Genomic DNA, 17,786 nt, shown 5'->3' with positions numbered 1-17,786 from the left:
CCATAAAGTTATCCTTACATGTGACATCCATGTTGAACATAGTGCCAATCACACTGTCAAATTCATTTTGTTTTTTCTCCATATACATCATATCAAACGTTGTAATGCAAATAATATTCTCCTAGTAAGACAATGTGAATAATATACTTTCGGGGGAGGTTTGTGTCCAGTGCTTCGAGTGCACTGGACCTAGTCGGATGATGACACGTGTCCAAAAATAAACACATGTCACAATTTCAATGGCTCCAGTGTCTAGTGACACTGGACCCAATCTGGACCCTATACTTTCTCTTCTTCCATGGTAAGGACCCTTCATGATCTTTCAACAACCTCTTTGTTTTTTTTTTTACAAAGCTATTGGTCTTTCTAAAACAAAACCATGGTTAGGACCCTTCTTGATCTTTCAACCACCTCTTTGTTTTTTTTACTAAGTTATTGGTCTTTCCAAAACAAAACGCCATCCATTTGCACCATGATTTCAATGTTTGGAAGCATTCTAGGAGTTGGCTTTGACCTTCTATCTTTAAAAAGTCTATGATCCTCCAAGAAGTCTCTATGACCCATATAATAATATTTCCTACCAATCACCAAGAATGAATTCTTAGTCCAAGAAGTCTATATGACCCATATAATGATATTTCCTACCAATCACCAAGAATGAGTTCATAGTTACATGAATGACACAAGAGCATCTTTCGTGCTCCAACTAAACAAATCATCATATGTTGGAAAATCAATTATAGTTCACAACAAATTTGCTTGCATTTGAAATTATCTTTACAAAAAATGATCCAGTCATTAACGCTTTCTTGTCCCCTCATTCTACCTTGAAGATGGTNTAAAATTTAAAAAGTATATTATACAATTTTTTATTTACTTTTTTACCCCTCTTCCTAAATAAAACCTAAACCCTAAGTTCTCCTCATATAATTTATGTTTATTTGGTGTTATGTTGATAATATTTGGTTATAAATTTGTTCTTATTTGTAGTGGTGTTGTTCTAATGTTCATTTTAATATTAATAAGGAATAAATTTAACTACAAAATTGGTTGTAGCCTAAGGTTACAATCTTCTCAATATAATTAACATTACTATATATTTCGAAAATCTAACTGTTGGATTATATATTGTTTATGATTTTAATACATATGTCAAATTTTATGTCAATCGGATATTATTTACTATATAATCTATATGATTATATTTTATGCATAATTTTAAACTACAAAAACTTGCAATTTAAACAATTTATTTATGACATAGTTATTGATCTTTAATTTTCTAAAAATTTTACAAGCATAAAGGATATAAGAAGAAAATGTAATCCAATGGTAGATTTGTCAAAATTCATCTCTACTAAAAAGATATTGGGTAAGGTTGTACCTTTAAGTTATAATTAATTTTGTAGCTAAACTTTTTTTTTTTTTTTTTTGAGTAGCAATTTTGTAGTAAAATTTTGTCCTAATAGTAATGTTAATTAAAAAAAAAAATTGTCCAACCCAATCCACGTGTGTTTGGTTGGACTCCTATAATGAGTTGGATTGGGTTGGATTTCATTAACCCACCATGATAGGTTGGTTCGAAAAAACTCATCAACCCAAACCATGCATACTCTTAACTGTTATGGTTCATTTGGTCACCTACATGGCTACAAAAGTGAAAAAAGTTGGACTAGTTCATTACCATAGGTACTGAAATCATGCATGCGCAATAGAGCTCTTCATAGAAAGATACCTGACGGAGGAGTGCTTAGCCTTCAATTCAGGATATTACTTAGAATCAGTTGAAACCATATTGATTCAATCCCTTTATGAAATGTTAAAGATGTCAAGAATGGTTATTAACCTTGATCGAAAATTGTGGATTCAAACTCACGGCTTTGCTTTGTGCTATTCCATAGTGATGAAATTAGGTCGTTTCGTTTGTAAATATTATTGCATACAAGCGGTTTGATGTATTTTGGTAGCATAAGACAAACTAAATTAAGGTCCTTTAATATATTTAAATGATTTTAATTTTTTTAAAATATTACTTAAACGATTTATTACTTAAAATTTATTGTTATGAATGTAATATTTATCCCTTCTTCTTTTTCTTATTTTTCATTGGATAAAAAATCATTATTTTATTTATGGGCTAATATTTGGACTTAATAATACTATTACAAAGAAAGAAATAACTCTCCTAGTTAAAATCTGGGAGTCTTTTTTTACTTGGGACCCTAAGTGACGTACTCGTTTGCCTACCCATGGTATAGAGTCAGACTTTGATGGCATAAACTAGGCTCACAGCTGTAAGAGTTTTTTAAAAAAAAAAAAAAAAATTCACGTCAAACTAGTTTAGTTCAATTAATACTGAAGTCTTTAAACAAAAAAGAACAACTTGGACAGCGTAACTAGCTCAGAACCTTTAAAATATGTGTGTACTGTTTCCTGCTTAACATGAGTGATCTTGAAGAGAAGTCAACGGGGAGTGAATAACATACTGTTTAGTAATATAAAAAAAACATATGCATTAATATATGTTTGCACTGTATCACAGGAAAAAAAATATATTAAGGAAGCAAAAGATAAATTAGAGGTATGATACAAAACTAAACCACAACAAATCACTCAAAGACAACTTCAGATTATAGCATGTGGCATACAAGTATAAACTGTAGAAAGAAGAACCTCATTTAGCACGAAATATGAAGCAAAATCTTCTTCCAGAGAGATTGGTGCAAAACATAGGTCCAAAAAGTGTTTGGGCAACTGATGTTTATATTATAGGTCTGAGTCCTGCCTGCTTGCTAAGCATAGCTCATGCAATTCATTAAGTATCCATTCCTCCCCCGTGTGCCCACCCAATACCAAGACCCTAGTCCCTCCAACCACAATGGTGCTATGACCCCAAGCAAATTTAGGTGGCTGCCCGGGAACATTGAGTATCCTCCATGATGGTTTCTCCTCAGATGGATCCAAAAGGAAGAGCTGTGAAGGAGAGTGTAGTCCGGCAATGGAACCACCAAAAATGATAATTCTCCCACAAGGCATGCTGACAGCAACATGATCAAGTCTAGGAGGAGGAACCACGGCACTCTGGCTGCCTATGCCAGTCAATGCACTACATTCCAGTTGCCTCCACTGAGGCTTTTCATCTTCTAAATCAATAGTGTAAGCCTCACCTGATCGCAACTGCAAATGGCCACTCTTAGCAAGTCCACCGAACATAAGAATTTTGGTCTTACCATAAACCGAAAGTGAATGTCCCAACCTAGAGGGAGGACTCCATGAAGTTGGAATCTCTCTCCATGTTGGATTGTCTGTAGTGAGATCAAGCAAGTATGTGTCACTAAGAAGTACCCCAGCATCTGTGCATCCACCTGATACAACCAATTTAGAACCTTCTATTGTGCAAGAGCTATGCCAAGATCTTGGTAGAGGAGGAGTTCCACCAATGACCTCTCTCCAGGTTGGCTGTTTGGCATCCAAGTCAAGAACAAAAACATCATTGAGCAACCCTTGCTGCCCACATCCTCCAAAAACCACCAACCAAGAACCATTTAAACATGATAGTGTGTGGCCCCACCGCCCTGGTGGGGATGATTCCACACTCACCCGACACCACTCTGGATTTGCAGCATCAAGATTAAGAACAAATGTGTCATCCATTGGCTGCATATTAGCTCCTTCGCCTCCAAACAACACAAGTCGATTACCTACTGCACAAGCACTGAAATTGCAACGTGAAGGCTCCACTGCACCTCCAACTGTCATTTTCCTCCAACAAACAGCCTCAAGAGTAGTCAGTTCCCTGGCGAGACGCCCCCACCCTAACTTCTTCGTCATCAGTTCCAATGCACCTGTCACATCTCTTCCCCATGCATTCTGACATACCATCTTCCTCAAATGCTCATTTTTTGTCAATTGACGGATCCTTGTGCAGACAGACCCAATGGATGCTACATCCCTTGGTGTCAAGCGCGATAAAATGTTGTGAGCCAAGACTTCATCAGAGAGCTGAAGAATTCCACATATTTCTTGATGCTGGCTGAATGGTAATTGTCTACTCATTGCAGAATACTTACCTGACTGATCAAATTGCTGATTGCAAGTCTCTTTGAAGATTGGATATGATACCCGGTTCAGGTCTATTTTTGCTTCAGAAAAGACTTGAATGCCTATTATGTGTGTGATAGTTCCATCATCGTCATGTATAGGTGAAAGTCTCAGCCTGTTTACCAAGGGAGTGCCATCCTTCCTGAAATTAAGGAGCTCACCTTGAAATTCAGAACCTTCCTCTAGACATCTTCTAATCTCAGAAACAACAACTGGATCAACCAAAGGGTGACGCCTTTGAGCACGAGGATCCCTATATTGTAGAAACCGACTGAAAATGGGGGAAAATTCTCTAATGGGTCAATAGAGACTCTTTGCAACTTAAATTTATCAGAAAAGATGATGAAATGACAAGAATATTGATAAAAACACAAATGCAAACTTGAATATGTTATAATCATACAGAGATGTGAATGAACTCCAAAAAAATCACTAAAAAGATCTAGAGAATGTTGGGGATTTTACCAAATTAAGGAGTAACAATGAGAGAACAAATGAACACATCAAGTATATGGAAATTCGTGATCGACTTGGAGGCACAATTGAACGTTATCCTTAGACAATATTTGTCCTCATATGCAAGTTGCTAAAGGGTTTTTACAAACTTTTCCCCACATACAACCAAGTTTATTGGATTCTACAAATAACAATTTTGAAAAATACCCATAAGATTTCAAGTGAACATTAACCTTTATTTATACCCATAGGGTTATATTCCTTCAAAAGGTACGTATGGACAGTTAAAATGTTTCATAAAACCATTTACAAAGCATGAAACCTCTTTAACCTTTCTGAACAGTCACTAAAAAATTTTGCAGAAAATTCAGTTTTGAAGTTTCGATCGGTTGAGAGATCCTTTCGATCGATCGAATGCTCTTTTCAATAGATTGAACAAGAATCAAATAGCAATTGAACTATCCAGAAACTCCACGATTATTTTCTTACTATTTCGATTGATCGAGCCAAAGTTTCGACCGATTGAAAATGCTGAATTTTGAATTTTCACTTTAGAAAATTCCAAAACTTGAATTTTCGCTTTAACAACTTTATGAAACAATATTCTCCAAACTCAAACATCATTATTACAACCTATTTATGTATATACCTATATATACAACAGAGAACATCAGTAAATTCTTTGGTTAATAAATATGTAAAAAGATACAATATCTTGGATATGAGTTTCTACAGAAGATACAGAGCTTTCAAGAACCGATTAAAGTATCCACAAACCTTAATAGCTTCAAGCAAAAAAAAAAAAATTCTAATAGAAAATGTCGCATAGACAGCAATGCTCCCATAACGTATAACTGCAGTGTCGCTAGAAATTTTGACATTTTTGTAGATTTCATCGACTCCCTTTCTTTCTGAACATAATTCCTATTACTCTGAGAGGCTGAAGATATTTTATTTTATTTAAAAAAAAAAAAAAAATTCTTAAACCCTTTTCCTCTAAAGAAACCAACTTTTGCCACAATTTGATGGAGTGGTGGACTGTGAGTATTGGACAACATGGTCCACTACTTTTTCTCTAGTCAACCAATTTTGTAGTTAGAATTTCTCATTAAAAAATGAACAACACTAACTAATTTCAAATTTACAGATTTATGTATCTAGTTAGAGTTCAACATGAGATATCGCTGAACAGCACTGATACAGTATAAAAAGAAAAAATTCAAGCAGATTTCAGCATTTAGGCACTGAAAAAAAATGCTTGAACCACAAAAATGAAATAATTTTATGAAACAATCTCTCATACCCAAATTGATTTTTACACCTTATATCATTCATATGCATTAAAAACCAAAAAAAAGAAAGCAACTTATTTCACTAGTAGACATCCCAAGGGTTCATCATACAAAAAAAAAAAAAAAAAAAAAAAAACCAACACGACACAACCAAATCATATTAAACACAAGTTCAATTCGAAACTCCTAGAATAAAATTTCATCAAATACATTCCAGATACTACATATATTACAAATAATTCACATAAAACCAAACAGAGGTTTTTTTTTTTTTTTTTTTTTTTTTTTTTTTTTTTTGAGGAAATTAAGGAAAGTTACCAGTTCCGACCAAGGACCTCGTGAGCAAGGTAACCCGTGTAAAACTCGAAGACTTTGTTGACGTAAATGACAGGACAGTCAGGTTCAAGAGCATCGGACACCACAAATGATGTGGGTGTCATTGGGTAGAACAGAGCTGGTTTCAAAGGAAGCTCGCAGTTGCTTTCATAGTTATCATCTTCTTCTTCGTAGTATTGGTCATGTGGGTCTTCTTCTTCAAGTTCAAAATCCTTGTCCCATTTTTTCAGTCTCTTCCCTGAGCTCTGAGCTTCTTGTTGGTGTCGTTGATGATGATGATTTTGCTTTGCCATATTCACTGAGAAAGAAGAGAAGATATTTTTTTGAGTGTCTTTTCTTTTTCTGAATGGCAGTGGTTGGGAACGTGGGCGGTGCCATGGAGATATTTATATATATTTGATTGTTGTTGAATGGATATGCCCAAATTCACTGCTTTATTTACGAAAATGCTATTGCCTAATGTCAAATGTCAATTCAATTTTGGAGCGAATCTTTATCAAAGAATTTTAATTTTAATTTTAATTTTTTTTTTGGAGCAAATCAATTTGTCAAGTGGATGTGAGTCATGTGAGAATGATGACTAATAAAAAGTCGTGCTAACTATTGTTTTCAGATTATTAGATAATAATTTATTTTAAAAAAATTTTAATATTATTTTTATGAAAAATAAAAAATATTAAAATATTAACTTTTTTTTCTTCATAAAAATTTTATTTAAATAAATTATTAATCAATGTTTTAAAGGTATTCGTTAGCATTTTTTATAAACTAATAATTGACATAGGATATATGAGTTTCAATTATTACTCAAATGAAAAACCTCAAAGATGATCGTCTCCCTTTAAACATATAATTTTAATAAAATTTTAGATTTTTTTTTTGTTTTGTTTTTTAGTAATACCAATCATAGTTATTGTTATGTTAGTTTACTTTTGTACTAAAATGAATAAGGGCAAGGGTTGAGTCCTGTGCTTCTATGCACTACATCTGTTAAAATGTGAACACGTGATAAGTATTTGACAAATTATAAAATCTCAATGGATATTTTTTAATATTTTTCTTTTTTCTTTTAATAATAGCCTTAATATTTTTCTTCCTTTTAAATTTAGCAAAACAAGAAAGAAAAAAGAAAAAGAAAAAAGAGGTTTGCATTATTATCATTTAGCAAATTGCAACAACAACAAAATTTCAATTTGTCAATTTCAACTGTAGCAATTGAAAGAGTTAAAGTAACTAAATGATTAAAAATTGCTAACTTGTTTAGTTACTAAGGTGTCTTGGAAGTTAGAGGAATTGCATTGAAAAGCTTGTTTTTTGCCTTTATAAAAATAATAATAATTTTTTTTAATAACAAAGTTGAGGGATTAAAAAACAAAAGAGGGGGGGGGGGGGTGGTGGTTGCAGTTAGCCGTTAGGGCAGCCAAGAATATCATTGAAGTTCGAAACCTAGCAATTAGATCTTTTCCTAGCCATCTCATAAATTTTTGAAGATGACTACTCAATGGGTTGCTATGAGGCAAAAATCTTAAATTATTAGAAGAAAAAAAATAGTAATATCAAATTAACAATAGTGAATCAGTGATCATTAAAAAAATGGAGAAAAGATCTGCAGCTAGCTTTTCTGTTTGACCGGTCTAAGTGTTAAAGTCCCTTTTGGTTTTTCTTGTTTTCTTTGACTTACTCTCTGTTTGTAATTCAATCTCAGTTTCTTTGGTGAAATATGTCAAAGTTTCTTTTCAAAAAAAGGAGAAAAGAGGAAACTTACAGTTAGCCCAGGTGAGATAGAAATTGCATACCCACGGATTAGATGAGTCTGAAAAATATTTGATATTTGGTAGACAATACAATACCATACACAACTTTTTCCTCGACAAATTTCATAATTGTTGAAATGGTCGAATGTTGGTAGTAGAAAAAAGTGGTAAATCAAAGTGACTATGTGTCAACTACTCACAGTCAACTACTTTAATAATTGTAAAACTTATTATGAAGTAACATTACTGTTTTGTAAAAGTTAAAATATAGCAACTAGGGACGGAGGCATATATTTTAAAAAAGATATTAGATATATATATATATATATTAATTTTAGTAATTTTGTTTTATAAAATTATATTTTGCCATCCTTAACAGTATCATTGATTTTTTTTAGAGTAATGTTATAGTTACAAATTTATCTACAACATTTTTACAAACCATTAAGGTACAAATTCTTATGGTTTGTATTTGTGCCTACCACTTAGATCATTTTTTTACCTACAATAATCACTCATTGTATCAACTATTTATAAAAAAAATTTGTAACTCTAGCATTTTCCTCCTTTTAAAGGCCCTTAAAAAATTTATAGATCTAAAATCTAAAACAACATATACAAGCCCCAAAAAATTAGTGCAATAACAAAAATTACCAATAGCAAAGCTAAAACAAAATTAAGTCTAATTAACCAATTTTACTCAAAACAAACAATCGACATTTTAAAAAGTTTTAAACAAAATAATTTTGTCTTTACCCAGCAACAGATGCATGCATTAAAAACTCAAAAAAAAAAAAAAAAAAAAAACCCTAAGAAGCAGCACAGCTAGAGGTTTGAGCCGCCACTTAACTCTAAGTCATGGTTTTATCTCTGGTAGCAACCAAAAAAGTTTTAGAGATCATTTTACATTTTTTCCCCTTAACACGTAATAGAAGATCTCCAAGCATGTAATTTTTTATTTATAGAATATGGAAAAGTATTACTTCACTATAAAGTATGCTGTGATAAAATCAAACCTCTCATATACTGAAAACATCATATTACATAATTTCTAATAAAAATTGGGTTTTAAAAATTATGGTTGTGATAAGTGGATATCATTCTCATCTAAAATTATGTGTATAAAATAATATTATTAAAACTTAAATTTAATATAAATTAAATTCTTATATATTTTTAAATAATTTCATTCATCTACCATAATTTAAAAAAAAAAAATTTCAACATCCTACTTAATTGAACAAAATTAAAATTTGAAGATGAAGTACTTTGACTATTTTACTTCAAACTCTGTTTTAACTTTTAGTTCTTTTTTTACTTCAAAGTTGCAAATTACTCGAACTTTAATTTTGTTTATAGGTCTCACATGCAACTCCTTCAGCCCATCCCTATTTCTAAACTGATATTATGACTTATTGATTGATCCTAATTTTGTAGTCTATTTTCCACGTTGATAGCTAAATAACATTTAACCTACCTGATGAACGAATTGAATGTCAAAGCTTTTCAGGTATGGTGGTAGAGTAGTTAGGCTGACTTCTGTTGGTCCAAACAATTTTATACTTTTCAAACACCTTTCTAATTGACTTCATTTTCTTATGCAATCCATAAACCATGATACTATGATAGAGTCAATGCGCAATTTAAATTATTTAATTCACCATTACAGGTGAATCTAAGTTTTTTGAACAATGGAAAAAAAAAATCAGCTGAAAAGAAAAGTGGTAAGCTATAAGTTGCAAACCATGAGTCAATCTGATTGAAGGTTGATTTATAAAGAACTCATAAACAGAATTTATTATTCTAGAAATTTCATTCTAGGAGTAATTTTTGGTGGACAAAGTACCATATTAAATGTCCATTTGGGTATACTTATTTTCGTTAGCAAATTTTACTAATCAATAAAATTATCTTCCAGATTAGTATGCAACAATTTAATAAAACCTTTGATGTGTATTAAATCACATAATTCATTAAATATTTTTTTATGAAAATCATTAAATTTTTATTTATAAAAATTTAAACTTGCTTTCATTAAATTTAATGATGTGTAACACAATTTTTATAATTTATTTTTCAAAATTCATTAAATCATTTAAACACATTTTATGACTATCAAATAAGTAATGTAACTAAAAATATATGTTGATAGTATTTCAAAAATAACCAATCATAAGTTGGAGGAACTTGCTTCTACATTTGCTTAGAAAACAAACTGTATGTCTGTATCTGTTACCTATTAGGTAAAAATTTGGTTGTTTAACTAATAAAATTTTGAAAAGGGTATTCTATGAAGTAAGTAAATAAACTAATGGAAAGAATTTCATCCAAACCGGGAAGAGCTTGTATTCAATGTCCAGTTTCACTGGACATGTTAAGATGCAAATATTTGTTCAATTTTAAACATGTGTTTTCATCTCAATGTGTTTAGTGAAATTCGACCTAGGATGTGTCCATCCAAATTAAGTATAAAATTGCCAAATGGCACTAGACTCATAGTTTGAAATTTTTTTCAAACAATACTGATTTTTTTTTTTTTTTTTCCAACTAATGATATTTTCTGTTTTTCAACTGATGATATTTTGTGAGAAAATATCTTGACCTAACTTGCTACCACATAGCTGCCACGTCATAGATTTGTGAAGAAGAAGATATTTTGCTTCGTAGGGACGTGGCGGGTTTCCCATAGTGTTGTCTAATGTCTAATGGCACGATTCTACTTCTCTGTCTATGACTATGGTCCCTACTCCGCTTGACCTTCTTCAATATCTCCAAAGGCTCCAATCAACCAAAAGGTTTTTGCTCCTATCAAATAAAAATTAATAATTGTTATAAAAAAAAAGAAATTAAAAATCAAAACAAATAGGTTTTTGTACTTATGTTTTTTGGGCAAGAGTTTGGGTAAGTGGACCATTTTTTAGGTAAATACGTTATGATTATTTGAAATATGTCTAAATTTCAATAAATCCAATATTATAAAAAGCACTAAATTTTAGCCGGTTTCTTTTTTTATGGTATATACTTTTTGAATTGAAATGGTGATTGAAGTCACGATTTTAGTTTGAAAAGTATGTGTGTTTGTTAAGTCATGATTTTAGTACAAAATGTATTTGTATGACTGTGTGGAATGAGGGATGAAATTGTCTATTCTTTTATGTTTTTTGTAACTTATTTAATTTTTGATAGATATTTGTAACTTGTTTAATAATTATTGAATGGGTGGTGGAAAGTTATGTCACGGGACATCATGAATAACATAGTTCACATCTATTGGTGCGTAATAGTCAAAAGATAGATGATTTGTAAATTACTACTAAATAATTTAAAATGAAATAATTGCATGCGAGGTTCTTATCTTTCAGCAATTTGCATTGCATGTTTCCCAATTGAGCAATTACCATGTCATTTGTCAATTTATGGATGTGAATTGGATCCATATCTCGTTATAGGCCGAAGAAGAAAAAGACAACAGTGCCCAAAAAAAAAAAGAAAAAAAAAAGAAGAAACTGGACATTGGACACAACCTGTTCAGTGAAAAGTATTTGCATCTTAAAAGGGGAACCTAAGGAACTGAATTTTAAGATAAAAATTTGGTTGTTTAACGAATAAAATTTTGATAAGGGTATCTACGAAGTAAGTAAATAAAGTAATGGAAAGAACTTCATCCAAATTGGGAAGAGGTTGTGTCCAATGTCTAGTTTCTCTCAATCCTCTCTGGCTCCGATTTCCTCTCCATGGGCTTCAATTTTCAAAAATCCTTTCCATGGCATACTAGATTCAGATTTCCTCTCCATGGCACACCAGATCTCCTTTCCATAAATTTTTTCAACCTCACGCTTGCCTTGTCATCTCAAATAATGCTTGATCTTTCATAAACCCCACAGTGGTGGGTGGGTTTTGATGTGGGTTTTCATCGGCGACAAACTGAGTTTTGGTGGTGGGTTGTTTGGGAGTGGTGGCTGGATGGTTGAGATTTTTTTGTTGATGTGGGTGGGTGGTGGGTTTATGGACTTTTGCTTTGGGCTTGGGCGAAATAGGAATGACGGTGACATTGACTCAACATTTTTTTAGTGGACTTTTGTGGGTTTGCCACCGATGGGTGTGCTTACTGTGGGCCTGGGATTTGCTTGCCGCAGGTTTGGGTTTTGTTTGTCGTGGGACTGGTGTGTACTGTGGGTTTTTTTTTTTTTTTTTTTTTGGGTGCTAAGNAAAAGCTGTTAAAAACTCCAAAGGTTCACTACTAGTTTTGAGGAAATAAGGATGGATGATGATGAGTCATTTGATGATTTTTATGCCAAGTTAAAGGACATAGTGAATTTAGGTTTTAATCTTGAAGAATAGATTCCAGAGCCTAAGATTGTCAGAAAGATTCTCAGATATCTTCCAGAAAGATTTCATGTTAAGATCACTGCCATATAAGAATCAAAGGATCTTGACTCTATTCCTTTGACAGAACTGATTGGGAATTTGCAAACCTATGAAAGATGCAAATACAAAGATAACACGACAATGTTTTATCGAAGAGGAAACCGAAGTACTTGGCGAAAAACCTCTCCGCCGTTCTCCAAGCAATCAATAATCCACTAGAGAATAAAGTTGGGATACATGAATAGCAGAAGACCCTCCAAGCCTAATTTACCCAATGCACCTAAGCCTCCAAGCTTTTTGCTCCAACAGGGTTATGCTGAACCTTGTCTTTTTCTAGTTTACCGGATCCCTCAATAGCCCATTGCATCAACCAAAATGAATTGGTCCTTCCAAACTGCTTCCCAAGCACCAAAAAAACCTTCTCACAGATATGGGTATGGTGAGATAAAGATTTGGCTAATGTACATCTCAAGGCTATATCAATGGAGAGGGTGAGAGTAGAGGAATTTGGAGAATCAAAGGATGAAAATTGTGGATGAGTCAATCTTGTTTTTCTCTAGAGTTTCTTCTCTTAAAATTCTCTCTAGAAGCTCTCTATATTTCGTGGAATATGGGTATTTATAGTAGGGTGTATGAGGAATGCGAAAAGTCAGTTACAACCAAACAGGGCATTCTGGCGACTCAAGCTCGCGACTGGAACGAGTCGCAAGCTAATTGTGTGGCTAGATTGGAAGTTTTGTCCTATAGTGCAACAGCTAGCGTGGCCCTTCAGCTCTCCCTGTGTGCTTCACACGTGTGACATTCTGGCGACTTGCCAGTCGTGAGCTAGTCGCGAGATCTAGTTGCGAGACTCCCTTGAATTGTACACTTTTGAGATTTCTTCTCACTCTTTCACACACTACTCTTAAATGAATCCCACCTAAATACAGGATATCTAATTGCTAAATTATAAGAAAATTTGGCACGGAATAAATCTAACAAATGATTGAATAAATTCAACCTTACAGTAACAATTGTTTCGGAGGTAACTTTGGTGGTGACAAATTGGTGTTTGTGACTAGGTTTTGATGGTGGTTGGGGGTGGTTGAGTTTTGAAAGAGAAGAGATAGAAACATAATTTTTTTTATATTATTTGATAGTGTAGTTTATATTATTTTAATGAGTTGTATATAAAAATAGAAACTGAGATGTTGGGTAAGTTGTAAAATGAATTGATAAAATAGATAAAGTAGGTTATGAGGTTGTAAAGTAAAACTTTTTTAACATTCCAGATGCTAATGCTCTTATCTGCTTATCTTTTCTTTTTTTTGAGAAATAATTACAATATATTGCTATTCTCGCAGTTCGAACCCTTTCTCCTCTAGACCTCCAAGCACTTTGTGCATAGGGAGGTGCCAATTCAACTACAAACCCCTTGCCTCTTATCTGCTTATCAGTATAGTATTTTATGGTTGAAACAAAATGGAATAGAATCTAAAGAACTACAACAATGCCCAAGAGTATCACCGGCGAGGAGGGACCACATCACATCCCTCGTTAGTTAGTCCCTCGTTAACTCCAACCTCTGATCATTATTTAAAAAAAATAATTGTCTCTTATATGGTATTTTATTACACTAGAAATACCAAAATAAAATAAGAAAAAAGGTATTATAATGTAGAACATAGCAAAGTTTTTGGTAACTATGCCAAAGCCAAGCAATAATATCAAAACTTTTTCAAAATATCATATTTGCTCGTTAAGTTCAAATGTCACTTAATTTCATTTAAAATTTCTCCTGTCTCTTGCTTCTTTTTTCTTCTTTAATTGCTATTTATCTATTATTGGCCAATTAGTGCACGCATTTAATTTCTATAATGTGGTCATTGTGAGACCTATAGAGTTAGGATTTAAGACAAAAATTTGGAATAAAATTTTAAATTGTGTAAGTTTTGTTTATATTTAGGGAACAAATTGAATATTTTTAAAATTAAAGTCTTGTTAGTTTTTTTCTTATTATTTTTATACATATATTTATATATTTTGAGTGCCAAGGTAAGCAAGAAAAGTCTGAGCATTTGCATCAATCAATGCAAAATAGAAAAAAAAAATCAATTTTACACATTCAAACCCCAAAATCACCAACATAAGAGCATTAGCAACATTCAGTGTAACGTTTTTTTATTTTTATTTTTTATTTTAACATAAAAACCTATTTTTTTCTATTTTACACGATTATTTTGCAAAAACATCCATACTAGACTATCTATTATTCACTCTATTCCCTTTAAAGAATAATTTTTATTATTTTTCTACCCACACCGCACAAGTCAAAACACACTCTCTCTCTCTCTTATTTTTGAACATGCTCTCTCCCTCAAATCTGAAAATCTCACTTCTTTCCACCTCCANAAGCAAGAAAAGTCTGAGCATTTGCATTCAATCAATGCAAAATAGAAAAAAAAATCAATTTACACATTTCAAACCCAAAATCACCAACATAAGAGCATTAGCAACATTCAGTGTAACGTTTTTTTATTTTTATTTTTTATTTTAACATAAAAACCTATTTTTTTCTATTTTACACGATTATTTTGCAAAAACATCCATACTAGACTATCTATTATTCACTCTATTCCCTTTAAAGAATAATTTTTATTATTTCTACACACCGCACAAGTCAAAACACACTCTCTCTCTCTCTATTTTGAACATGCTCTCTCCCTCAAATCTGAAAATCTCACTTCTTTCCACCTCCATGGCTCAAAAATTAGATCTTTCACCAAACCCTCTATTGTTTAATGAAACGGATCGTTTTGGTGTGTTGGCCTCACTTCGTCTTGTCCAACCACCTTCTTCCAGTATTCTGTTCCTATGCTGAGATTCAGAGTTAACTTCAGAGAGCTCCAACTACCTCTAAACCTTCCAGTTGTCATTCCAAGAATCTCGGCGTATATTGCGGAGTTGGTTACATTCAGTTATAACTGTTATAGTCTCTAGATTGTTCTTGATGTATTTATAAATAGCTTTTGGGGATTGTAGTTTAATTCATTCATTCAATCATCAGTGAAAGATATTACTCTGAGTTACTCTCTCTCTTTTTCTCTCGCTTCCTTTTTCTCTTTCACTGCTTGCTCTTATTTCCGCCATTGTTGTACACACTCACAAGCTTAATAATTCTACAATTATAACAAAAATGAATATGAACAGTGATATACAAAGACTGTGATTATTTTTTTAACAAAATTGTGTAAAACTTGCCACTTTTTCTATTTTGTATCTATTGATGCAATTGCTCTAGCTAAGTCAAAATAAAATATGTGTAAATTTGCAAAATTACTATAATAATTGTATAAATTTACACTGACACTATTTACTTTGCATATAGTTTTATTTATTTATTATTTCTTTGTACATCTCGAGGTTGAAGGAAGAGAATGGATGATAGTTATTATGTGTGAAGAAAGAAAAACAATTAAAAAAATAAAAATTGATATTTTAATATAATGTAGTGTAAAATAGATAATATGATGCAAAAGTGTATTGAAAAGTATGTAAAATGGTTGAAATTTTTTGCATGAGCTGATTGATTTGAATGCTCTTAGTATCTTATATTATTAATTTACTGTTGGCCCAAACCTGAATTTTTTTTTGGCCCCATTTTTTATTATTAGGAAGAACATTGCAAATAAGGACAATAATTAATGAAGTATATGTATATTTTCTTTCTACTTCGGTTATGGTTTCTACTTGGAGACTTTCTACCTTCTACTCAGGGACGGACCCTTTTTTTGACAGAAAATATACAAAAGGTTCATTTGAGGATAGTTTTATTAATTTGCATCGTTTGAGGATAGTTTGTTTCTTTGATTCTTTGTTAACTGGTTTAATTTGGTCAATTTGACATGTTTCATTTGATTTGACCTTATTATCCTACCATGTAAGAGCTATACTGCTTCAAAAAGCCCATGTACGTACACTTGGCGAAAGCTCTAGAACTAGAAAGAGAATTTCTTCGCGAAAGTTGCTCCATAATTGAAGCAATCCTACGCTTCTGCAAAGTTCCACTTCCACTCATATTTGCTTTTACCTTCTGCAATTCTCATCTTCATTTTGACCAATTCAGCAAACATGTCGATTGTCCCAGTCAGTGACCAAGAAAGAAGTGTCTCCAATTCCAACAATTCCACCCAAGACCTTTGGGACCCTTTGGCCTTAGACCTCTCGAACTGGGACCCATTCAGCGATTTTCCTTTCCCTTCTCCATTACACTCGCTCTCCACTTTCTTCTCCCCTCACTACTCTCCTTTTGGTGCTTCTGTGAACACCAGGCTCGATTGGAGGGAAACCCCGAGAGCCCACGTGTTGAAGCTCTGTGTTCCGAACGAGGACGTGTTGGTTGAGCTCCAAGATGATCGAGTCCTCCAGGTCAGTGTCGAGAGCGGCAACTTCATGAGCAGGTTCAAGGTCCCAGACAATGGCTTCATTGAGCAACTGAAGGCGTCCATGCATAATGGGGTTCTCACTGTCGTTGTTCCCAAAGTGGAGGCCAGTACTAGTAGCCCCAATATCAGGGTAATCGATATCTCTGGCTAAATTGGAGGTCTTTCTTTTGTCTCTCGTTGTGTGTGTGTGTGATTAGCGGTGGAGTGGTAATGGGTCATCGGAAACTCTTGAGTTTTTGTATAGTATGAAGGTGTTTGATATAATGCGTCTAAAGTAATTGTGTGTGTGTGTTTGATAGTTGAGTCGGTTACTGTAATATTAAGGTGAACTTTGTGTATCTTGGAATGGTCGTTGGTGTAAGGAAATAATTAAATAAATAATGTTCTCAAATATTGTTGCTCTGGGGAGAAAACAAAAAGTAGTTGTAAATTTCCAGCTAACCAGGACTGGTCTAAGTGATAATTTAATACTCTTTTACAAGAATGGTATTGGAGCATTAGAGGCAATCTTAATTCCGAAGCAACACCATTTAATTTTATTAACAAATTCTTACATTGCCAGCTCAGAGTTTAAAGTATATAAGAGCATTCACATCAGCATGTCTATTTTACACGTCCATTTTTACACTAAAAACCTACTTTTTCTATTTTACACATTCACTTTTACAAAACACCCATATCAATTCATTTATTTTACAAAATATTTTAATAAAATATTAATTATACTATATTTTTTTATTATTTCTTTCTAACCACCCCCACTTAAATACGCGCACACTCTGTTTCCTCTCATTTTCTGATTTCATGCTCTCTCTCTCTACCCATCTCTCTCCCTTCCTCTTCCAAATCACAAAGCCCATTCACTGAAACCGATCGATCCAGCTCTACCCATCTCTCTGCTCTCCGTCGATCCAGCTCGCCGCCGACGTTCTCCACCGATTCGGCCTCCCTCTGGCGATCCAGCTCTCCGCCGATCCAGCTCGCCGCCGAGACCTCCACCGATTCGGCCTCCCTCTGGCGATCCAGCTCGCCGCCGAGTCCTCCACCGATTCGGC

At 33.1% G+C, this 17,786-nt stretch overlaps 2 protein-coding genes across 2 annotated transcripts; one reads left to right on the top strand and one right to left on the bottom strand.

Moving 5' to 3' along the window:
- Positions 1-2,536: 2,536 nt before the first annotated feature.
- Positions 2,537-6,546, bottom strand: LOC112039694 (adagio protein 3). Its single transcript, XM_024072589.2, has 2 exons — positions 6,168-6,546; positions 2,537-4,372 (listed from the first exon to the last, which is right to left on the bottom strand). Exons 1-2 carry the CDS (start codon positions 6,476-6,478, stop codon positions 2,767-2,769), a joined length of 1,917 nt encoding a protein of 638 aa, XP_023928357.2. The 5' UTR covers positions 6,479-6,546; the 3' UTR covers positions 2,537-2,766.
- Positions 6,547-16,293: 9,747 nt separating this feature from the next.
- LOC112026070 (18.5 kDa class I heat shock protein) lies at positions 16,294-17,122 on the top strand. Its single transcript, XM_024058757.2, has one exon. The coding sequence runs from the start codon at positions 16,418-16,420 to the stop codon at positions 16,880-16,882; it is 465 nt and encodes a 154-aa protein (XP_023914525.2). The 5' UTR covers positions 16,294-16,417; the 3' UTR covers positions 16,883-17,122.
- Positions 17,123-17,786: the final 664 nt, after the last annotated feature.

The sequence above is a fragment of the Quercus suber genome, unplaced genomic scaffold, assembly GCF_002906115.3.
Source record: "Quercus suber isolate HL8 unplaced genomic scaffold, Cork oak 2.0 scaffold_133, whole genome shotgun sequence".
Classification (NCBI taxonomy): Eukaryota; Viridiplantae; Streptophyta; class Magnoliopsida; order Fagales; family Fagaceae; genus Quercus; species Quercus suber.
The sequence above is the reverse complement of the archived record's forward strand: the minus strand, read 5'-3'. Positions and strand labels throughout refer to the sequence as shown.

Coding starts and splice junctions, on each gene's coding strand:
- LOC112026070 (XM_024058757.2), top strand. CDS start 16,418: ATGTCGATTGTCCCAGTCAGTGACCAAGAAAGAAGTGTCTCCAATTCC.
- LOC112039694 (XM_024072589.2), bottom strand. CDS start 6,478: ATGGCAAAGCAAAATCATCATCATCAACGACACCAACAAGAAGCTCAG. Junction 4,373..6,167: donor GAGGTCCTTGGTCGGAACTG/GTAACTTTCCTT, acceptor CCCCATTTTCAG/TCGGTTTCTACAATATAGGG.